This window comes from Scylla paramamosain, chromosome 33, assembly GCF_035594125.1.
Source record: "Scylla paramamosain isolate STU-SP2022 chromosome 33, ASM3559412v1, whole genome shotgun sequence".
Classification (NCBI taxonomy): Eukaryota; Metazoa; Arthropoda; class Malacostraca; order Decapoda; family Portunidae; genus Scylla; species Scylla paramamosain.
This window is the reverse complement of record NC_087183.1, coordinates 15,573,791-15,597,367: the sequence shown is the minus strand read 5'-3', so window position 1 is coordinate 15,597,367 and position 23,577 is coordinate 15,573,791. Positions and strand designations below refer to the sequence as shown.

At 41.1% G+C, this 23,577-nt stretch overlaps 4 protein-coding genes across 6 annotated transcripts in view; 3 read left to right on the top strand and 1 right to left on the bottom strand.

The window, feature by feature from the left end:
• The window catches only part of LOC135089785 (complement factor H-related protein 4-like), a 4,848-nt gene extending 285 nt beyond the window's left edge, over positions 1-4,563 (top strand). The window contains exons 2-8 of the mRNA XM_063985821.1: positions 206-1,224; positions 1,672-1,860; positions 2,334-2,522; positions 2,816-3,001; positions 3,487-3,675; positions 3,827-4,009; positions 4,269-4,563. Coding sequence (XP_063841891.1) covers positions 1,737-1,860; positions 2,334-2,522; positions 2,816-3,001; positions 3,487-3,675; positions 3,827-4,009; positions 4,269-4,483 — 1,086 coding nt within the window. The 5' untranslated portion in view covers positions 206-1,224; positions 1,672-1,736 and the 3' untranslated portion in view covers positions 4,484-4,563. The remainder of the gene's footprint in view (positions 1-205; positions 1,225-1,671; positions 1,861-2,333; positions 2,523-2,815; positions 3,002-3,486; positions 3,676-3,826; positions 4,010-4,268) is intronic.
• The window catches only part of LOC135089468 (uncharacterized), a 120,634-nt gene that overhangs the window by 95,574 nt on the left and 1,483 nt on the right, over positions 1-23,577 (bottom strand). The gene's annotated exons all lie outside the window — the stretch shown is intronic.
• LOC135089780 (ankyrin repeat and SAM domain-containing protein 6-like) lies at positions 6,834-11,870 on the top strand. 2 transcript variants are annotated; one of them, XM_063985813.1, is made up of 11 exons: positions 6,834-6,979; positions 7,274-7,432; positions 7,580-7,807; positions 7,993-8,202; positions 8,359-8,547; positions 8,695-8,935; positions 9,331-9,466; positions 9,739-9,851; positions 9,997-10,135; positions 10,365-10,611; positions 10,812-11,870. In XM_063985813.1, exons 2-11 carry the CDS (start codon positions 7,351-7,353, stop codon positions 11,285-11,287), a joined length of 2,061 nt encoding a protein of 686 aa, XP_063841883.1. In that variant the 5' UTR covers positions 6,834-6,979; positions 7,274-7,350; the 3' UTR covers positions 11,288-11,870. The 2 variants fall into 2 exon arrangements, with proteins under 2 accessions (XP_063841883.1, XP_063841885.1); XM_063985815.1 differs by having other exon boundaries at positions 6,878-7,018.
• LOC135089782 (uncharacterized) lies at positions 12,157-22,967 on the top strand. 2 transcript variants are annotated; one of them, XM_063985817.1, is made up of 9 exons: positions 12,157-12,278; positions 12,858-13,218; positions 15,144-15,264; positions 15,579-15,752; positions 16,243-16,349; positions 16,616-16,777; positions 18,032-18,171; positions 19,604-19,989; positions 21,657-22,967. In XM_063985817.1, exons 2-9 carry the CDS (start codon positions 13,150-13,152, stop codon positions 21,824-21,826), a joined length of 1,329 nt encoding a protein of 442 aa, XP_063841887.1. In that variant the 5' UTR covers positions 12,157-12,278; positions 12,858-13,149; the 3' UTR covers positions 21,827-22,967. The 2 variants fall into 2 exon arrangements, with proteins under 2 accessions (XP_063841887.1, XP_063841888.1); XM_063985818.1 differs by lacking the exon at positions 12,157-12,278 and adding an exon at positions 12,558-12,582.

The window sequence follows — 23,577 nt, the reverse complement described above, 5'->3', positions numbered from 1 at the left end:
CTTGTGGGTTTTGGTGGTGGTATTCATTTTCTATTGTCCTATATATTCTTTTTTATTATTTCATGCATTTCTTTTTGTGATTTATCTTCTCATTCATTCTCTGAAGTCTTAATCTTCTTTTTCCCTTTATACATTTGCTTTCTTCTTTCATAAATACTCGAAATCTTGATCTTTCTTTTTTTTTTTCTCTCTCTCTTGTCACCAGTGTGTTTCGTGGCCCCGGACCTGACGCAGTATAAGGCGCTGTGGAATGATTCCATAGCACCGGGAAGGCTGGACGACGAGATTTCCATCAACTGCAGGTCGAGTCACTACCATAACGAGTCCCTCAACGACACCACCATCACCGCCGTGTGCACGCCTGATGGCTGGCTGGCCACCCAACCCCTGCATCCTGTGTGAGGAACCCTTTCTTGTGCGCCAACAGATCCTTCCACCACAATTTCCAAACTTATTTTTTCCCATTAATGGAAGGACAAGAAATGCCTGCTAACTTTTGTGGATCTGACTTTCTTGTTCTTTTTTCTTGTGTGTGTGTGTGTGTATATGCAAACCTTCACTACATGCTTCAAGCTTCTTCATTTCTAATAAATAGAAATGGGAAAAGATTCGCTAAGGAAATTTGAAACGATGAACCTTTTCTCTTTATCTCCCTTTTTCTATTTGTCATATTCTACAACTTCTTCTATCAGATAATTGGAAATAGGCAAAGAGCAGCAAAGGATATTTGACAAGATCACCAAATATTATTAAAAAAAAAACGATAGATATTTATTCGATGTCTCCTTCCTTCCATTTGTTATATACTCCACAGATTTTTTAAATCAATTGAAACAGGAAAAGATCAAAGGAAACGTGACCAGATTCAAACGTCATTGCAAATTATGGATATTTTCTCGATTTTTACCAGTTTGCATTTATATACTTCACAGCTTCAAATTCAAACAGCCAAAGATCAAAAAATGTGTTACAAGATTCAAGCTTCATTCCAAAAAGATGGATCCTGTCACTGTCTCGCCTCTTTTCAATTCCTCAGCATGTAGGGATCCTCCAGACTTCGGCACTGTGATTATGGAGTGGCCGGAGAGGGAGCCGGGGAGGCCTGGGGATGAGGTGATATTGGAATGCCCTGCCAAACATCGCAACAGTGAGAACGTCTCCCTCACCACCATTACAGTGGGCTGCATCTCCGGGGGTGGAAGACTATCACCACCTGCAAGAAGTGTGAGTTGCAAGGACTGTGTAGGGACTCCAAGTGAGATCCTCTCATCCAGGAATTAAACTTTTTGCTATTTATCATCTTTACAACAATGTAGACAAGCGCTTAAGGAAAGTAGATGAAAAATTAGTGAATTGCAATGACTGTGTGGGACTCAAAGTGGCTCTCTCTCGTCCAGGAGGTACACTTTTAAGTATTCATATTTGCAAAAATGGACACAGATAATTAAGGAAAGTGGAGGGAAAAATAGAGTGACTTACAAGGACTATGTGAGATTTGAAGTGATGTCACCTAACTCAAAAACTATTTTTCACTTTCTTTTCACATTTGCAAAGTCAGGAACATGTTGACAATTGTTCAGGAAATTTAAACAATGAAAAATTTTACTACATGCCTCTTTTCCATATCTCCGTCCCCCTCACCCCATTCTCACCACCCCACCCACACCCCAGGCTGCGAGGAGGACCCGGACGCTGCCAGTCTGAACATAGCATGGCCATCTGGACTGGTGGACGTTATGATGAGCAAGGTGACCGTGGACTGCCTTGAGGACCATTACAACGAAGAGAATCTGATCAACACCACCACACTGGCACATTGTACGGGGGACGGCTGGCTCATTCCACACCCCTGTGTCAGAGGTGAGGAAGGTCTTCAGCGAATGGCAGGATATTGGAAAACTGAGTAGCTTTCATAACAAAAGGAATCATACAGAGCTAACTGCATTTACGGGAGCCCACTACCTCTTCCACCAATAAATTCTAGGGCTGGGACTGCCATATATATCCACAAGATTGCCACGTGCAGGCCCACTGACATCTTACAGCTTCCCTTGTGTTCTGGACTACAGTTAGCCAGAATCAAACTTACAATCTTCAGTGCGTAAATTGGGCACTCAACTGAAATTTTGTCTCTGAAATTCGTTATTACTTGCAATTTCATTAAGCAAGGCAAATTAGGCAGGGATCAGCATTCAAGGTGGCTCTACAGGCACTTAAATTAAACTTTGTTAATCTAACACCTCAGAACACACCATCACCTTGCACAGTCTACATTGCCATACTAACATCACAAGAAATGCCTTGCCCTGCTCACCAGAGTCTTCCCACTCCAGTGTGTGCAGAGATCCCAGAGTTTGGGAACGCGCCTATTGACTGGGGGAACAGAGGTCGGGGGAGGGTGACCCAGGAAGTGATCCTCGACTGCCCAGAAGGTTATCGGAACAATGACAGCCTGGACTCCTCCATCACCACCGTCACCTGCACCTTAGATGGATGGGTCAACCTGGATGAGTGTGTTCAGGGTAAGTGATGCTTTCACGGGAGACTAACGGTGAAGCTTTATGAGAGGTGCTGATTGTGTGGAGCTTTACGAGAGACTAAGAATCCGAAGCTTTACAGGAGAACAATTATACAAAATTATATGAGTGACTAATTGTGCAGAGCTTCTTAGTTTTTGACACAGTTCTTTATCTCAGAGTCTTGATAATGGTATGGTCTCTATGCCGAATCTTTAGAAGGATATAAAGATGTTTGCAGTTGCACACATACGAATATTAAAAAAGCTAAAGGATTCAGAGGGTTACACTTCCTGCAGCGTGCGTGGAGGACCCGGACGCAGCCACCATGAACATAAACTGGGAACCTCTGCTAGCAATACTGGATACAGAAGTAGAGGTGGACTGCCTCGATGACCACTACAGTAATAAAACCCTCACCACCACCACCACCACCGTGCAGTGCCTGGAGGAGGGCTGGTGGGTCATTCATCCCTGTGTTAGAGGTGAGTTCTAGCAAGGGGTCTGGTTATACTGCTTTTACATGTCAAGAAATTGGTCTAAAGTACTAATAATGTAATGAAATAAAGCCCGTTCGACTTGCTGCTAAAATACTGAGTTTAAAACGGTCATAACAAAGGATCTGATCCGGTTAAAAAGATTAAAAGGAATCGTTTTCTTATTTCTTCTATCTGTAAGTGAGAAAGTTATAACAGGGGCTTTGCTTGAATAAAGGGAATAATTCTTGTATATATGCAGGTGAAGGAATACGATGAGAAAACACCTAAATAAATAAAGGGAATTAATTTTGATATCTCTTTTCTGAATCCATGTTATATTACAGTTCTTTTTAATAGCAAAGGTCTCTCTCTCTCTCTCTCTCTCTCTCTCTCTCTCTCTCTCTCTCTCTCTCTCTCTCTCTCTCTCTCTCTCTCTCTCTCTCTCTCTCTCTCTCTCTCTCTCTCTCTCTCTCTCTCTCTCTCTCTGTCAGTGTGCACGGAGAAGCCAGACTTTGGCAATGTTTTTGTCAAGTGGGAGGAGCGAGGACCAGGAAGAGTGGGGGACAACATGACGCTTGACTGCCCTGCTGGCTACCGAAGCACTGACCACCTGCACCTCAACAACACCTTCGTCACCTGCACCGACCAGGGCTGGGAGAACATTGACCCCTGTGTAAAAGGTAGGCTGCGAGAAATGCGAGTCTAATATTAAAGATGAGAATGTGAGCTTTACTGAAAATTAATACCATGAGATTGTTTTTTGTTAGTCTTGTTGCTGCTGCTACTATTGTTGTTGTCGTTGTCTTAAACGACCCACTTCCCCTCCTACAGTGTGTCTGCAAGAAGACCTGGGGGGCGTAGCAATAGAGGAAGAGGAGCCAGGCGTGTGGAGAGTGGATGAGGTGGTGACACGCGCCTGCCCTGAGGACCTCCTTACCTTTGACAAGGCTCTCAACATCAGTGACTTCATATGCACCGCCGACGGCTGGGCCAACCCTGACCCCTGCGTCAACGGTGAGGACACTTACAGAAAATTGGACCAGGGAAACCTCACGAGGAAATCGCTCAAGAAATGCGTTGTGTATCAATAGACAAACAGCAGATAATTAAAATAACAGGAATTAAACATGCCATAGGAGAATGAGATACACTTGAGCCTGCGTGACACCCCACATCATTTTGTCATTTGGCTTCCCGACCTCCTCCAACCCTCCCTCACTGACAGTTGATGGCCCATCCTCCAGTGATCCTACGTAATCCTAAAATCCTCCAGTGTGCCGCGAGAGGCTGTACCCGGTCAATGGACACGCCAACTGGGACCAAAGGATCTGGACGGCAGGGCACGAGCTGCTGGTGGTGTGCCTGTCGCAGCACCACGTGTCGCCCGATGTCTACTCCTATAATGTCCCCTGCACTGACTCTGGCTGGCACAGCGTGAACTCCTCCTGCTCCTACTGTGAGTATTCCTGTGTCCTCCATGCTCACTAATGCTTTTCTCCTCTCCTCTCCTCTCCTTTCCTCTCTCCCCTCCCCTCCCCTCCCGTCCTCTCCTCTCCTCTCCACTCCTCCCCCCCTCCCCTCCCCTCCCCTACACTCTCTCTCTCTCTCTCTCTCTCTCTCTCTCTCTCTCTCTCTCTCTCTCTCTCTCTCTCTCTCTCTCTCTCTCTCTCTCTCTCTCTCTCTCTCTCTCTCTCTCCCAAATATATAACTCAATATTCCTAACATTTTTTTCTCTATTCACTTTTACTTTTTAACTTTTTAACTTAAATATTTACTAATATTTTTTTTTTTTTGTAAGTGGAGCTTTGAATAATTATTTTTACTCTAATTAAGGAATTTGTTATCTAATTATTCTTGAATATATTTTAACAGTTTTTAATGGTATATACTGTGATATAATGAAATACTTCTTAGTCATGAATATATTTCCACTTTTGATATATGGTGACATACAATAATATCAAGGAAATCACATCATCCCATTTTTTCCTTCACATCGTTCCCATTGTTCATGCAACAATCTTAATTTATTAATCGTTGTTTCTCTTGACATTACTTTGCAATAAAAATAATGATATAATGACTTAATAAGCAGTCAGATTAAGAGTTCCATAACTTTGCCAAGGAACATTGTTGATGCATATATAAGAATGTAAATAATCACTTTTTTGTCTTCAAAGAGCCAAGCTGAACGTTACTTCATTTGTAGGAGACCATTGCCATCATCACCCTTTCCCTTCTCTCTGACTGGAGGGAGAGAGAGAGAGAGAGAGAGAGAGAGAGAGAGAGAGAGAGAGAGAGAGAGAGAGAGAGAGAGAGAGAGAGAGAGAGAGAGAGAGAGAGAGAGAGAGAGAATTTGTGTGTGCGTGTTATTGTTGTTGCCGATGCTGTTGCAGTAGTAGTAGTAGTAGTAGTAGTAGTGGTAAATAAGTGATCAATGTTAATATTTTTACAGTAGAAAAAAATGTGTGTTTGTATTTCAATGTAAAAACGTGTATATAGATATAATGATGTTGTTTTTTTCCTTTAAAATACATTTGATTATGTTAAGAACGTTCATTTCGACTATGATTGCAATTTAGATGGTAAATAAAAAAAATATTGATTTATAATATGGATGGCATATCTTTTCCTCCTAATTACCTATTGTAGCCGCACTGACAGGTCTTGTCCAGCTATTAGGTGATCTATTTTACTAATCACGCCCCTCATCGTAGGGTCGAGGAAAGGCAATTTTCTCTCCGACATTAACTGTGACCGTAAGAACTGCCAACAAGTTATCGGTCTCAATTTCTCATAAACTAACATATACATTGGTACAAAAACACTCTCAACATATTACAATACTAACAGACAATATTTGAAATCAACTTGACACTGTGACTTTGAGTTTCTACAACAAAAAATAGCATATCTACCTCGGTCACCTGCCCGTGCGTCCACAGAGTGAGTGACGCCTGTAAGCTATGACTTGTGAGTGAGGGAACCGCACCGTTAACTATGATAGTGAGCATCGACGCGAGGCTTTACATAGAGTTTGATGCTAAGTCGGTATATCACACTAACTAGTCACATTAATAAGTCACACATGTTTTCATGGAAATAATAAACTATTAAAACATTTCACTTCTAATTATAAAGGATATGAGGAACATACACAGTAACACTTATAGCAGCTTAGCATAAAAGGGGACACTAACTTAAATTTGTACACATTTCATTGTGGTTATATTTCTCTCCTGCCTGGCTTGGAAGAGCTACCATTATTGTACTGCACAGATAGACAACAATAAACCATTCAGTCTGTCTACAGTATCTATCAATCAATCAATTCATCTCCTTAATTATTATATTATGCCTTGGTTTAGTCATTAATTCATCCACTAGTCTATTAATTTATTCATTAATTTAGTAAGTAATTTGTTCATATATTTCTTTATGCATTTAAATATCTATTTCTTTATATTTTTGGTATCTTTTTTTACTCTCACCCATGATTTCACCAGTCTCTCTATTCTGAAAGAAACTCGTTTTCTGATAGTTTTTGAATTAATCTGCATATTGTTTTTTTTCACAAATTAGTTTCTTTTTTTTTACCACCCAACCCCCCGTCAGAGACTAATGTTTTGTACTAAAAACGAAAAACAGATTGATACAAAATAGACCAAAATCTTACCGAAACTTTTTTTTTCCTCAAAAATAAGTAACACATCAGTAACTTCACTCGCAATGTCTCCCCTATCAAGAGAACAAACTAATTATCTATCTGACTTTCTATCCACCTATATATCTATCTACCTACCTATCTATCAAGCAAACAAATATATCTGTCTATCTATTCATCCGTCCATCCACCTCCCGCACTAAGACTAAGATCGCCAGCCGAACCAAAACAAACACCCGTCTCGTGCTTGCCGAACAATACTCTTCTATCACCACCACCACTACCCTGCCTTGCCCCTGTGCCTCTGTACCTCCTGGCGGGTAATATACTCTATGCTCACCACCTGGGAGACCGGAGTTGTTTGTATTTGGTCTTTTTTTTTTTTTTTGTTGATTCGGTTTAACTTAAAAATGAGGAGACAAAGTGAGAAATTCTCGTATTCTGCATAATTTTGTGGGGGAGAAGGGAAGGATATATCATAAAGTGTGTTTTCATTGAGTTTTAATTGATGGGTAGTGTCAGTTGGTTCACTGCCGAAATCGATCACTAAATATATGACACTATAAGTCGATGTGCATTTAATTTATCCTTGCCGTTCATTCTTTCCCTTCCAGGTTTTGTGAGTCAATGGGTCCCCGAGAAGCCCTGGGTAACTGCTATACCCAGGCCAGGCAGAGGCTAGGGCCACATCATGGATGCCGATCCTGTGCAGGCCTTCCACCGGGCGGCAGAGCAGGGGGACCTCACCAGTGTGCAGGGTTTTTTAAATGCCGGTGAGCAGGTGTTGGGCCATTTTTTTTAATAATAATCCTATTACGTGTTTACTATTGTTTTATGAGACCAGTCCAATACATCAGTCCCAGGAAGGCAGTAGAAATAACAAGCCATTTTTCTTATAGTGACAATGTTCATCTTGACAGGTCTTGATGTGGATTGCCCTGACTATGACAACAACACAGCATTGCACATTGCTGCTGCCAATGACCACGAGGTGCTGGTGTCCTTCCTGCTGGAACACCAAGCAGACTGTGAGGCAACCAACAACTTGGGGTGGACGCCCCTCATGCAGGCGGCCAGACACGGCCACATGGATGTGGTGGTGCTGCTGGTACAGGCTGGAGCAGCTGTCGACAGGCGTAACAGGCTGGGTGAGTCTAAGCTAAGGAATGTTGTTGGTAATGTACCTCCCTCTTAAAAAAAAAAAAAAAAAAAAAACATTCAGAGTGCAGGTGAGAAAAATTATAAATTCTTCTCATCACATTGAATAACCTCCTGTCAGATGGGATTATCATATAAATTCAGATGACTCATTTTATGTTTACTCCTCTGCTAGGGATGACAGCACTGATGCTGGCCTCAGTCAGCGGACACATGGGCACAATACGAGAGCTGATCGATGCTAATGCTGACTTTGATCCTGAGCCATCCATTGCCACCTGCCAGGTGACGCCACTCATGATAGCAGCGCAGCATGGCAATGATGCCCTGGTGCGCCTCTACCTCGATAAGGGAGTCAGTGCCAACAAAGCCACTCCAAGCACAAGTAAGAACCCAGACATGTGCCGGCATGCTTATCTGCATGCAGGCTTGTGTTGCAAGGTGGTACAGGCCAGACTTCGTGTGTGAAAAGAGTTCTTGATAAACTTGTCACTCCAGACTGACATCAGTTCATTAAAGTCAGCTTCAATAACTCTTACAGGTATCACTCCCCTGATGTTCAGTGCTGCGGGTGGTAGTCTGTCCACTGCACAGATCCTGCTGGACCGAGGAGCTGACCCCAACGCCCTCAGTGCCTGTGATATCACTGCCTTAGATGTGGCCACTATTTGCAATAGGACTGACATCTCAAACTGCCTTCAGGAAAGAACTAGTCACCACAAGAAAAAAGGTAATTTTCTTTCCTAGTATTCTTTTTTCTTTTTCTGTATATTATGTTGCTGGATATTTTGATATTTATGCCACATTAGCATTAACTGCAAATGTCAGATTGCATGAGTGCCCTCCAGCTTCCAACACCTAACCCTTATGACCTCAGGCGCACTGTGTGACATCATGGATGCATCACGCCGTGGGGATTTGAAAGCAGTGCAGGAGATACTGTTAGCTGACCCAACCCAGTGCCAAGTGCCTACAGCAGATGGTGCCACCCCCCTGATGGTTGCAGCAATGATGGGGCACAAGCAGGTAGCACAGGTGTTAGTGCAGTATGGAGCTCATCTGGATGCCCAGGATCACAAAAATGGGTGGACTGCTTTAATGCAAGCCATCTACCACAGGTGGGCAGCTGTTTCATCCTATGACACAGCTTACTTGTCTTAAGGTTTTAATTCATATGTACATACTCTCATTTTATGTTGGAGTTGCTGAAACATGGATATTTTAGAATTCATGTTCTAGCAAAGCTATTCTACATAACAAGGATAGGAAGTTGTTTATTCCTCCCTCAGCAGTTTTGTTCTGCATACAAAACAAGGCAAAAGTAGTAGATTCTTTCTTGTTATTTTTTATTTATTTATTTATTTATTTATTTTTTATTTATTTATTTATTTATTTTTTTTTTGGTCTTCAGGACTTTCTTAGACAAAGCTTAACACACGTGCAAAATGCTCATTGAGTACAAATGTATCTGCTGTGACAGTATCTACAGACTCACTTTCATATCATTCTTCAGACAGACCAGCATGGCCAAATTTCTGGTGCAGTGTGGTGCAGACATTGGTAAGGTGACCCACCGTGGCTACACGGCCTATGACTTTGCCACTGAAATGCTGGACACCGAGATGATGCGCATCTTTGTTGAGGCTCAGGTGAGTGTATTCAACCTGCTTGTTGTTTTCATCATATTAATTTCGTCATATTGACATTTGGCAATAATCTATGGAAAATTACATATTTAGATTGAAAATTTTGTATTTTCTATTGCTGCTGAAGTCCATATATCAAAGGTAAGATGCCAGAATTTATAAAATATTACAGATAAAAACATTTCCATGTGATGCATTTTTTATGATAAGGGTGTGGAATTAGGAGTGAAGCAGCTGAAGATTATAAATAAAAAAAACACTTATGACACTCACAGATGAACTCACTGGGTCTTGGCTCCCCTTCCACCTTTGGCCAGCCAACCAAACACCTTCCTGATGGATCTTCCAAGTTGGGACTCAAACACTGGTGGAACAGAGTCTCCAACAAGTATGTTGACTCCCTTTGTAGGAGATGACTAACATTGTATCCTGCTTATACTCAGATATAAATGAAACAGTATAAATAGTTGCACTTCCCTCCAATCACCATCACTATCAAATAATGTTGCAGTGTCAATGATCATCTTTTACAGGTTCAACAGAGTGAAGCCCCAGAGACTCCCACCATCCCCTGAGCCAGACAGCCTTGGAGACCTGAGCCTGGTGCCTCCTCTCGCACCAATACAGTACGATCCGATACTGCCACAGGAGGTGCCCCTGCCGCCACTTATGGTAGGCATCGAGTATGATGACTCATGCTGTTGTATCTGACTGTAGGGCTGTAGGGTGCAGCCATTTCCCATCCCTTGTGATGGTCGTGTGAGCGTTATGCTACAAAAGACCAAATGTAGTAGTTACATTACGTGTGACAGGAGACAATTGCAAAAGATGTGATAGGAAATAATTGCAAAAGATACTTGTATAAACTATGTTATTTAAAGGATCCACCTCTCTTTTCCAGGACTTTGGAGCCAATAGCATCCATGTATTGGACACCCTGAAGAGCATGGTGCCCCCTCACATCTCCTCTACAGATGGAAAACCAAACTTAGCTCCCAAGGCCATGCGTCCTGGCCGCAAAATTCTGCCTAAGGGTGACATGGAGCATCCTCGCCATGCAACCAACTCCAGGCTTCTCAAATGGAGCATGGGGAGTGGAGGCCCATCTCCAGGCTCCTCTCTCTCTGGCCCAAGCCCTCAGTCTTCAGGCAAGTGCATCATTAAATTACCAAGGATTCTAATAATGACTTTAAGTTGGAGCAGAGACTCTCCTGTTTTAATCCTGGGTACTGACAGAATGCAGTGATGACATACATCGGTCATGAAATGCCAATCAGTTTGTCAAAGATGCCATGTATGTTGACTCTGTACTGTAACTTGTTTTCTGAAAGCAACTTTCCTTTCTCAGGGGAAGCCAGAAGTCTAGGAAGTTTGCTGAAGGGGAAGGGCGATCACACTGCTCATGGCCGGGAACATCTCCACAAGAAGAGTGACAATGAAGTGCTGGTGTCTTCCCTGGACAGTGGGGGCTCTGGAGGGTCCTCTCTCAAGACTGTTACCTCTTCCAAGTCTTCAAAATCCTCAAAGTCCTCCCGCTCTACATCCACTTTGGTTCCTCCCGAGCCTGGGGCAGACCAGGAGCCCAGTCCCGCTGCTTCAACTCCCCTCACCCTCAGCCTGGGCTCAGGCCAACTTGCAGAGGTGCTGCAGAAGCTGTCCCTGGACCAGTATCTGGATGTGTTTCTGGAGCAGGAGGTGGATCTTGATGCATTCCTTGAGCTCTCTGATGCTGACTTGAGGGACATAGGCATCAGCTCCCCCTCTGCAAGACATGACATCTTGGCTGCCAGTGCTTGCCTGAGGGCTAAGCTTCCTTCACCCTAGTTATCACTGCATCATTGCCCAACAAGTCATGTACAATAGGATTTCCCACAGAAATGCTCAGATTTTATGCCTTTCATATAAACTTTCAAAACATAGGCTGCTACTTGAAATTTTTTGTTACTGGTAAATGAAGATTCTCTCTCTCTCTCTCTCTCTCTCTCTCTCTCTCTCTCTCTCTCTCTCTCTCTCTCTCTCTCTCTCTCTCTCTCTCTCTCTCTCTCTCTCTCTCTCTCTCTCTCTCTCTCTCTCTCTCTCTCTCTCTCTCTCTCTCTCTCTCTCTCTCTCTCTCTCTCTCTCTCTCTCTGTGAAACAGATACAAGTGTGTGATACATGACACCTGGCAATGCATTACTTTTTGTCCTGTGTGCAGTGATAAGCCTTGTGCCATAGCAGTAAGCAAGCACCACATCAGTGCAATGTATGTTCAGTCATTTTGTTAGCTTTAATTCACAATCCGTTGCATGTTGTAGATTAAAAGTTGTTGTACGAATGTTTTGTTACTTGTATTTTTTAGTATGGTGGGTCAGTTGCTGTGCAATTGTATGGGATATTTCTAAATATAGATTTTAATTTCATAAATTTATTTACATATCATTGACCCAACTCTAAGCATTTCATATACTAGTGTTCCTGTAATGCTAAAGAAAAAAATTCTCTCTCTCTCTCTCTCTCTCTCTCTCTCTCTCTCTCTCTCTCTCTCTCTCTCTCTCTCTCTCTCTCTCTCTCTCTCTCTCTCTCTCTCTCTCATATGCTGTAAGTCAAACAAGAAGCAGGGAATCATAACATTATCTTAAAGGGGATTTCAGCTGAAAACCCTCACAATCTTAGTCCTGAAGTTGTCTCATGATAAGGGGGTTGAGATAAGGCAAGATAACGGGTGTCTTTTTTTTTTTTGCTGTGTAGTATCTGGGACGAGATATATCAGAGACAAGATCAGTGATTCAGTGAACGTGGTACAGACAAGCAACATTCCAGCCCGTAGTACTTTATGGTAAAATTTTACTTAGCAAATTTTGGAGTGAACTGTATTGCCCATATGTGATTTAACCCTTTCCTATTTGCTATTCTTTCCTAAATCACTAGTCAATCTGAGACATCTTTACTTCTACAGCCACCTCCAATCTTTAAACTAAGTAGAAACTGAAAGATCTATTCTTTTTAATCTGCTTCTTTTTTGTAGATGCTTATAAAGATTCTGCACATTACTTCTGGTGTTGTTGTCTTGTATCGCAGTGAAAAGGTTAAAACAGTTAAAAAGCTTGTAAATGAGTGATGTAAGGATTTCCAGCTTGAGAGTAAAAGTTTCATATGCTTGTGCTATTTGTACCTCTCTCAAAACATAGCAAATTACAAATACTGAGACTTCTTTACTAGTTAACCAGTTTATCACCTAATTCAAAGTGTATCTGTTAGCTAGTCACTTATAGCTGCAGTGAACAACAAGTTTATTCATTCATTACAAAATCCATAATAAATAAAGCTTCATTGCTCATGTTATGTACCAACTCAGATTGTTTTTTTTTCTGTATTGTAGGTAACTGTGACCACAAGTTCTTATTTATTTTTGCAGTGCTTACGACTTAGCCAAAAGAAACATTCACCTCGGGTGTACACACTGGAGGTTCACAGCTGATGAGATGTTGGGGGAAGGGAAAATAAAACAGTGATGCCATAAACTTGCATCACTACAAACAGCAACCAACAGTGACATCAGACAACAATAAGGTGTCGAAAGTTGGGTATTGATTTTAAAATATAAATAACAAAAAAGAGGAAGAGGACACCACAACCAGCAGACCCAAGCACTCCACAGGTAACTTCCCCAGCTTTATCTCCTCCACACCACCACTTCCGCCACAACCATGGGGATCATCTCTCGCTGCTTCTGTGACCCCTACAAGCTGACTTATGTATCTGCCATTGTCACCAGTGTAAGTATATGCTCTGGCTGATAATGTAGTGAATTTGTGACAAGGACATCAGCTGCTACATGCATTCTGTTTTCTCAAATTTTTCCACCTCTTATCTCCATTACATTTAGCAGATTCTAGTGTACATCAATAGGGTTTTCAAGGCTGTTTCCATGATTGCAATGATAGTTTATCTTGTGTTCTACATTATGAGTGGGGAAAAAACCCATGGAAGTCGGACTAAACATCTAAGTTTTCAAAAAATTCTTGTAGTCATATTGGAGATCACAAACATTTAAAAAAATTACAGGTTTGCATGTCTTTCTGATTGTGTCTCCATTGAACTATCAGAACAATGTGAAAAATTGAAAAGACAACACACATACAACACGGTATTAAAAGACAGAGTTTTATGATCCTCCCTCAAGTCCATGAGAACACAAGTAACTACAAGTGAATGCAAACACAGACACGGGCACCATTGCAGAAGCTTATTGACATCACGGTAAAATAAAACAATAATGACACAAAAAATTACTTATCTTTATCAAATGTGTTGCCCAATGATGATAAGAATATCCCTACCACCCCCCTTCCCCCTCTCTCTCTCTGGTGAGGTATGGGTGCTATCAAGTCCTGCAGATAAAAGATAATGAATTCTCAAAGCACCTTTTCCGAGAATATGATGTCCACCTGAGCAAGAACCTTTTTCTCCCCTCCACCCTCACTCATAAATTCACTCATTGATTCATCTTTCACTCATACTCATAGACATGCTCAAAGATTCATCCATCAGTCCACCATTACTTATAAATCTATTCACTGACTCACAATTCACTCACAAGTATATTATATAATTAACTCGCTCATATTTACAAAACAACACAGGCTCATAAATGAACTTACTCATACATCAGATACACTTATAGATTCACTCATAAACACATTCTGTAATTAATAACACTCATTCACATCTACAAATTACCTCAAGTTCATACACACACACTCAAGCACATTCTCATATATATATATATATATATATATATATATATATATATATATATATATATATATATATATATATATATATATATATATATATATATATATATATATATATATATATATATATATATATATATATATATATATATATATATATTTTTTTTTTTTTTTTTTTTTTTTTGTATGTCAGAAAGACCAGCCAATGATAAGAAAATGAATTATAATTAACTGTTGTTCAATGCAGCTCCCAGAAACTCAGCGAAAAAAAAAATGAGAATTGTCAACTTAACAATTTGAGGTACCTTGATACTCCACTGAACAGTATTATCACAGCGGTCAAATTACGTTCATTAAAACTTTAATTGCTTTATGATGACACCAAAATAATGTTCCATCTCATATCAAGGGCTCTGAAGACTAACCCTTGATATCGTCACACGTATGTAGCAGCTGATACTGGCTGTGAGTGCGTGGGTTATTTATTATTCGGGATGTTGTTATGTCTGCTGTGGGTAACTGAATCCCTCTCAATGCTTTGTTATTTAGATTTACTTGTATTCATCATTTATTTATTTATTTATTATTATTATTATTATTATTATTATTATTATTATTATTATTATTATTATTATCATTTTACATTTTGGACTGAGTCAAGCCCATAATGTCCAGCCTCTTAACAGCAAACTGTCATTATTCTTGAAGTTCCTGTACGGATAAGTCAATTTCTATGCACGCTTTCCTATTTAAATTGTATTCTCTGTTTGCCTTCCTATTTAGACTTTACCTATTCCCTCAGTTTACAAGATTGGATTCAGTCAAGTTCATAACATCCCGTCTTTTCATATTAAACTCTCACTATTCTTCACGTTAATGTATACTGTTTGCTCACATCACTGATCTACCGTTTGTGTGTGTGTGTGTGTGTGTGTGTGGTACAGGTGGAGGCCGCGCTGTTCGGCGTGCTCAACATCGTGCTCATCTGCATGTACAAGTGTAGCATCGAGATGCCCTCGGAGGTGGCGCTTGGCTTTGACAAATTCTGGGCTTACTACTTTTTTGGTGAGTCTTTACATGCTGAAACACTTCTGCGCCGCAACCCCACATTAAAAAAAGGCTTTAGTTAGTTACATTGGTTTTTAAAGGTGCTTTTTTTTTTTTTGTGTGTGTGTGTGTGTGATTCTAGTGGCATATTAACAAGATTTCAGCACTATTAACAGGAGAAACTTTTTTTTTTTGAGGCATTTGAAACTAGTGATAGAGCAAAGCGCGTTTCTAAACTCTCTCTCTCTCTCTCTCTCTCTCTCTCTCTCTCTAAACATACCAATGCAACAACAACAACAACAAACCCCAACATCCCGATCAACACACTCCAGACCAGGAGAACTGCGATAACAAGGGCGTGGACACCCCGTCGTGGGCAAACTGCAGTTTCACACTCACGCCGGAGGAGAGGTCCTTTACCACCCCTTATGACAACTTCCTCTACCAATGCATCTACCTCGGTCTTCACTGTGGCTGGATTCTCACTGGCATTATTCTTATATACGGTAAGGTGTAGTGGGTGAGTGTGGGTGGGAGTGGGTGGGTGTTGACTTAGAAAGGATGAGTGTGTTGGGTTAACATGCAAGAAAAGGTTAGTATTGGGTAGTTTCTGAGTTGTGGAAGTATGACAATTTGGTGGTAATGGTGAAGGACAAAATACTGATTCTTTAGTCCGTGTTCCCGTCACCAGCTGTCTCCAATGGGCTGTTTGTCTTGTTATCCATGCACCATTAGTGTTTTTCTCTCTTACAATGGCAAATATAACAGTGTTGAGAGTGCAAAAAAGATTAATAATGGGATGTTTGTCTTGTTATCCATGCACCATTAGTGTTTTTCTCTCTTATAATGGCAAATATAACAGTGTTGAGAGTGCAAAAAAGATTAATAATGGGATGTTTGTCTACTTAACTATACTGAGGCATGAGGCATAATGGATATACTCAATGATGGTGGTGGTGGTGATGGAGATGCTTCAAAATGGTGTCGGTTCCACAGGTAACGCCAGGAAGAGATGGGGTTACTACCTCCCATGGCTGCTGGTGACTACGACAATTCTGGTGATGGATATTACTATCTCGGCCTTCTGTATCCAGGATCTGGTGGTGAGTGCACGCGTGTGTGTGTGTGTGTAGACGATGCGATGAACTAAAGACAAAAATATAGGCGTTTGTTGCGTCAAATTTCTCATAAAAAAATAAAATAAGATTCTTTTGGGTTGTAACAGTAACTTTCATAAGAGTTTCCAATTCTCGAGAAAGATTACCATTATCGCTACTGTCATTACCCCACAATCAATTTTTTTCCCAATTGATAAAGAAAAACTACAAGGATAAGTGCTAATGTGCTCCTCCTCCTCCTCCTCCTTCAGACAGTGGACGCAGAACGCTACCATAGTGCCATGTTCTGGATCCTGGTGCTGTACTTCCGTGTGTTCTTCATCTGGTTCATCAACATGTCCCAGTACGCTAGCGCCTGCAATGCCTTCTGCAAGTCCCGCCACAAGAGGGTCAAGCAGGAGCACACCAGAAATGTAAATAAACTCTCTCCTTCCGTAACGAAAGAGCAAGGGAACGGAAAATAATGCCCTAGTGTCTAGGTTTACAAATGTTCACACGTCTTGCTTCTAAACGCTTACCCTCCTTTTATAATGAAATACTATATGAACACACAATAATAATAATAATAATAATAATAATAATAATAATAATAATAATAATAATAATAATACAGTAAAATCCCTCTTATCCGGCATCAACGGGACCGCCGACATGCCGGATACTTGAATATTGCCGGATATTTGAATAGAAGTGAAATTATGTCCACAATCACTACCCTACACTCACGCATCTTACCATAACAAAGATCAGCTGATCTTAATCAGCAGCTGATCTGATCAGCTGCTTAAGTGTAAGCAGAACACGCTTCCTCTTTTCTACAACTTTAGGCATGATGAAGACGTCAGGCGATAAACAGTGCACACGCGGGACTGAGTCACTGAGTAAACACAGTGCAGTGGGCCGCGGGTGGCGCGAAGCAGTGCGCTCTGGTGGCGAGGGGAAAAAGTATGCCTCGCGCGGGAATTTTAATCGATTTTATGAGTACACATTGATTTTAAGGCTCGGGGAAAAATGTGCCGGATACTTGAAGCTGCCGGATACTCGAATGCCGGATGAGAGGGATTTTACTGTACCGTAAACGAAGTATCTAGATTTACAAATGTTAAGACTCCTACTTTCTAAATAATGCTTTGTTCTCTCGCCAGTACTGGTTTCAAAGGCCACTGAGTTGACTAATTGGGATTCCATTTTTTTTTTTTTAATTAATGATGTTGAATCCTTATTACATTATCACTGGAATCATTAATGCTACTTTGAAAACTCAAGTAATTTAACCTCCACTAGAACCTTTCAATATTCGTCGATATTTAAAACGCAGAAATTAAGAATGACATACAAAGAAGCATTCAAATTTAGGACCATATTCTGAAACACCTACTCTACATGCACCTCCGCAACATTCAAAAGGCTCCAGTTCAAGTTGTACGGATTTTCAAAGATATTTTTTTATGGTTTTAGTGACAAATTGGCAAGACTTCTACACTATCTAATGGAGAAACAGTAAAATCACTCTTGAGAACCAAACTAATCATCTCTGTAGCTCTTGAAAATAGTCGTGTTGAGAGAGCAAAGCGTTTCTCAATATGGGCTTTAAGAGGAAAAAACGCATAACAAAGGTTACCAAACACTTAATGAAAACGGGAAGCTAACAGGATTCTTTTACGCAGAAAATGGCAAAAGCTCACGCTCAGGAGATAGCACGGGCGGAGGCAGCGACGGAGGCCAGGGTGCGTGCGCAGATGACGGAGCAGGCATTGCAGGAGGGTCAACGTGCGGCCCAGGAGCAGCAGCCCAGGCGCAAGATACCGTGAGTCACCGCCCCTTAACACCACCACCAGGCACCTCCTTCTCCTCCTTTTGCTACTAATTTCTTCCTCATCCGTCTTTTTCTTTTGCTACTAATCTGTTCCTCACCCTCCTTTTCCCTTTGCTACTAATGTCCTCCTCCCTTTCCTCCTGTCTCTCATTCTTTTGCTACTCTTTTCTTCCTCCTCTTCCTTCTACTCTCGTACTCGTTATACCCTCTTCCTTCCGCTACTTCTCCTCTCTCTCTCTCTCTCTCTCTCTCTCTCTCTCTCTCTGGTCCATAGTTTCCATGAGAAATTGGAATGTATAATTGTGGGAGTCCCATACACGTGGTAGCCAATGATTCTGTCAACAAACCAGTGTAGCTTTGATCTTATTGTGTGTGATTGGTCAGGCGTGTGTTCATTTACTATAGGGAACTTAGCTTTACGTTAGTTCAGTGCCATGAGGTGAAGTACATCAGTATATATCTTCAAGCAAAATTAATATAAGACTACTGATGAGCTTTAAAAACTGTGATTGTTAGAGTTGTAGAGGAATTTCCGGGGTTAGTGTGCAAGTTATTTGTCGCAATCCGAATTTGAAAAAAAATCAAATGGGCTTTAATAGAGAAAAAACAAAAAAAAAAAACTGTGATTATTGTTTATATACATATTACGTTTAGAGTCTTCAAAGCTGGTGTGCAATTCACTTGTAGGGTCAGATGTTATAGTAATCAGAATATTACATCATTATATTTTGTATTTTAAGTATCTGGAGTGATTTATTGTGATGACTTAGATCATTTGCCCCTGATTTACCATTTAATAGTGTTATTACATAAATCTCATATGTTTACCTGTAACCTTTTGTGTGATGTTTGTGTATAACTATCGTACTTAATAAAGATCCCTAACGCACATGATCTCTTTATCAACATGCTCACTCGTGTCACTGTTGTGCAAAGGTAAGCACCCCGTCCTCTCTCTCTCTCTCTCTCTCTCTCTCTCTCTCTCTCTCTCTCTCTCTCTCTCTCTCCGCACTGTCATGAGAGTATCGATCAGTTATCAATTATAATTCCCGGACCTCCATACATTAATAAATACACAAATGAATTTATATTAAACCAAAATTCAGGGACATTTGAAGATCATTCTAGGTAACAGAATTAATATCCGCTGATATGACTGAAAGAACTTGTTACAAACTGACACTTGTTAGAATATTTTTTGTTACCTGTTACGGAGCCAGTCACTTGCAAGAATCTCTCCCTATTCCATTTCTATTTTTTTTTTTTTTTTTTAATTTAAACTCTACCTTATTTTTGTTATTTTTACATCTGATTTTAACACTAGTAATATTTTTGTGCAATCTTATAATCCGGCGCCATATGACTTTACATGTTGCAGCGCCATGAAAGAATTTTTTAATCACCTCACTTCTTTCACCAACAGGCCGCCAGTACCCAAGAAACCCGCGGCGCCGCCAGAGCTACGCCCCTTCAGCTACCTCAACCCCTCCTACCGCCCCAACGACCCAACAGACGTGGAGGGCATGAGAGCCAACCCCACCGTGGCCCCGGGCATCCCTACAAAGTCTCTGAACGTGCAGCAGCTGGCCGGCCCTTACTTCCCTGACGACGGGTACAGCAGAGGCAAGCACCCTGAGGGACTCCAGAGACGCTACGATTCGATGAGGAACTACAGGACGCAGGAACCCCACCCAGCCCTCCGTCGGTTCTCCTCCACCCGCGGCCACCCGAGCTACCCCCAAGCCACGCCCTATGTCCCCGCCCCAGATTATGACATGACGATGACGCCACGACGGTCCAGCAATCAAAGTGAGTATGATGCGCAGTTAGATAATTTAGTGTGTTGTGGTAGTAATTCTAACCCCACTTCTCTTTCCATGACTCATAGCGCCTCTGTGGGGGAGGGACAACCATATACACATTCAAGCATCCCATACATAGCCACCCATACGTCCACACCTGAAGTTACGAGTCAGGCATACCAAACTCCCTCAGATTCGTCCCTCAATGACCTGATTCCAGTGTGTCCCAGTCGCCCCTCGCCAATACTCTACACCCAGACAGCGAATCGGACGCACCTTCAGATCTACACCTCTGAAGCGGACGAGGACTCATTGCAGGGTGAACAGGGGGACAGATTAGTCTTCGGTGGGGTCTTTGTTCCCTTACATAGCCGCAAGTTGACTTTACGCATATCCAACAGTTTTCTGAAGGCTAAAGAGAGTGAGGAGAAGTTGCCGGAGGGATTCTGGGACGCTCAGTGGAGGAGTATGCGTGAAGAAAGAGCTAATTCACCCCATAGACAGTTTTCTGAGGGAATGAATAGAACTCAATCGGATAAAAATTCAACTATTGCCATGACCAAAGATGATGAGAGGCTCTGGAGCGCGCAGTGGCGAAGTATGCGTGAAGGAAGAGGCAATTCATCCAGAAGACAATTACCTGAAAGAACTAATAGCTCTTTGTCGCATACATCACATAAAGGAGACGCGAATCCCACCGCTGCTGTTCGCGAAGACAAAGGTCACTTTACGAAAAACACATGTAGCAAAGACATAAGGTCCATGTCAGCAAATTTAAAGGTTATTAATGGCAATGCGAACAAAAATAAGGCCACTGATACCTTGAACTCGAGTCGAATCATAAACGAAGAATCATTTAAGAGTGCAACTGAAGCTTCGAACACACGTATTCTGCCAGTTAGAAGGATACACAAGCACGGCCGTAGGAAACTATCTGAAACTTATATTGACGTGGTGTTGAAGGAATTGCGTGGCCGGACGTCCCCCTACTCACCTCGCCCTTTGTCTGTGTCCTCCGAGGATCTTTTGCCCTCTGATCCTGCCTTTCCTATCAGACACAGAATTCCCCGACTGTATGCTAACTGAAATATTTCCATTTTTCTTCCTCTTTCCCTTTTAGATATTGTTATGAGAGTGTGCTCCAGCACACTACACTTCTAAGGTTTTCTTTTTTCATTTAGTAAGTAGAAACAAGGAAATTTGGGGGTCTGTAGCAGTGGAAGTTATGGAGACAGTTTACATGGTCAGTTCATAAGGTCAGTTCATAGGGTCAGTTTACATACTCAGTTGATAAGCTCAGTTTACACACTCTCAGTTGATTTGCTCAGTTACTCTCTAATGTATTGCCTGATTCCTTCATTATTTGTGTTGATGTGTTGCAACATGGTCAAGGGGAAGCTAAAGTAGAAAGGCAAGTGTGAGTCACCTGTGGCACTATCCTCACAGGTGATTCATTAGTAACAGGTGTAAGGACACATTACTTTTACCTTAGACTTGTTTGTGTTCGACCATTTATATATACACTGGTGATATATGTGATACTCTGACCTGGGAAATACTCAACATAAAAAAGAATAAAGTAAATAAGATAAAAATAAACTAAAATGTGCAATAAAAGGTTTCTGAAGTTGAGTAATGGTTTCCCTCACCTGGCCGCCTCTTCACCTGTTTCAGATCACATGACGCCTGTCAGCATGTCCCCAAGACCCTCCACCAGCCACCCCCACTACGCCGAGGATATGCCGCCGCCCGCCTACCTCCGCCCACGCCACCACGGCGCCCAAGAGCCTCTGCCGCAGCTACATGAAGACCCCAGTATACAGAAGACCCTTTATTACGTATAGCTTGGGAAGACATTTAACTTCCCATAAGTGTGTGTCTTGTTAGAAGTTAGAGCAAGTATGGTAGGCCTACCTAAGGTAAGCTAACCTAACCTAATCTAATCTAATCTATCACAATTTTTCTTAAATACCTAACATAAAACTAATCTTTTACCTTTTTCACCCATCTAACATGATCTAATCCACTATCACTATTTTTCACATCTCTTTAACATAACCTAATTTCCTATGACAATTTTTTTTCTTACGCACCTAACCAAACCTAAGCAACAGTATCTTTCTTAGCCTATAGACACTCCAATAGAAACGTTATGTCAATAGCTTCCATACACAATACATTCTTACTATTTCATCATGCAAAGCTTTCAGTAAACCCATGCTAGTAACGTTCAACATAATAACTACAGCATTACGATGATACAAGTGTACGATTTACTATATTCCTCGCCTTACTGTAAGTTATTATAGCTCATCACTAACAGTTATGGATGAACAAGATAGCCGATATAAACATGTTCTTCCTTTGTGTTCCTTTGTGTCCTTACATGTCGACAAATGGTGATGCCTCGATTCTAACACGTATTTGATTGTTTACATCACATCACGTCAGCAACACGCAATGGACTTCCTATTGTGGCATGAAGGAGCGAGACTTTCGGGGTGTTTGAGCTGCGTGTGTAATGAGGAGCTGCGATACTGTGAGGGGGTGACACGTGTTCTTTATGTTCATTGTTGGTGAAGAGAGGCGAGCAGGAACAAAATTTATCTGTACAGGTGTGTGTGTGTGTGTGTGTGTGTGTGTGTTATAGATGTAATATAGCTCCTAAGATCACTGTTATCTAATCCAATGAATTAATTAGAGCATAACATTTATATAATAGGTTTCCCATAGTCGAACAAAGAATATATCACACGTCTTTCATTACAATAAGAAAAACAAGATGTATGTATTTGTCACAGGTGAAAATCATCAAATAACCTCATTAACTCCCATATATTCCCTGAATTACCTTAGGCTTCTATTCTTTACCTGTCCAGTAAGTAGTATCTGCAGTTTTAGATTAAGCAATCCATATCTCTGATTTTCACGTGTATAATAATTTTCATGTGTATTTGAAGAGGTGAAATAAACTTAATAATTCGACCTCTCCGCCGAACTCCAAGGCCCATCAACTCAGACTCCGGAAACCCACTCTAGTCGCAAATTCACACACACACACACACACACACACACACAAAGATACAACAACTATTAATGCTCAGTTTCGTCTAGCAAAGCGATACAACAGTGAGTGAAGTCTTACGAGAACTTCAGTGGACAAGAACTTCAATGGGTAAAAAACATCGCTAAACAAAAATTTACGCTAGGAAATTCTAACGTGCTTCCGTACATGAATGAAGCAATTGTGAGTAAAACGGACGAATAAATGGAAGAAATAAGTATATTCTGACCACGCGAGCTTTATTAGGTAAAAAAAAAATCGTTAAATAAACTCATCACCTGCTTGCAATATATGAATGAAAGCAATTACGAGTGAAACACAGCAATAAACTGAGTAAAAAAAAAAAAAACACTGATCATAGGAACTTCAGTGAGAAACAAAACATGATCAGTAGATATAATAAGGTCTTGTTATGTATATACTTCCCTGAACAACCAAATAATAATAACAAATAAGGAATTATGAATGAGTAAAATAGATCAAAGAAATAGTACATCGATAGGTAGGCTGAGACGCACTTTGAGGTAAGAA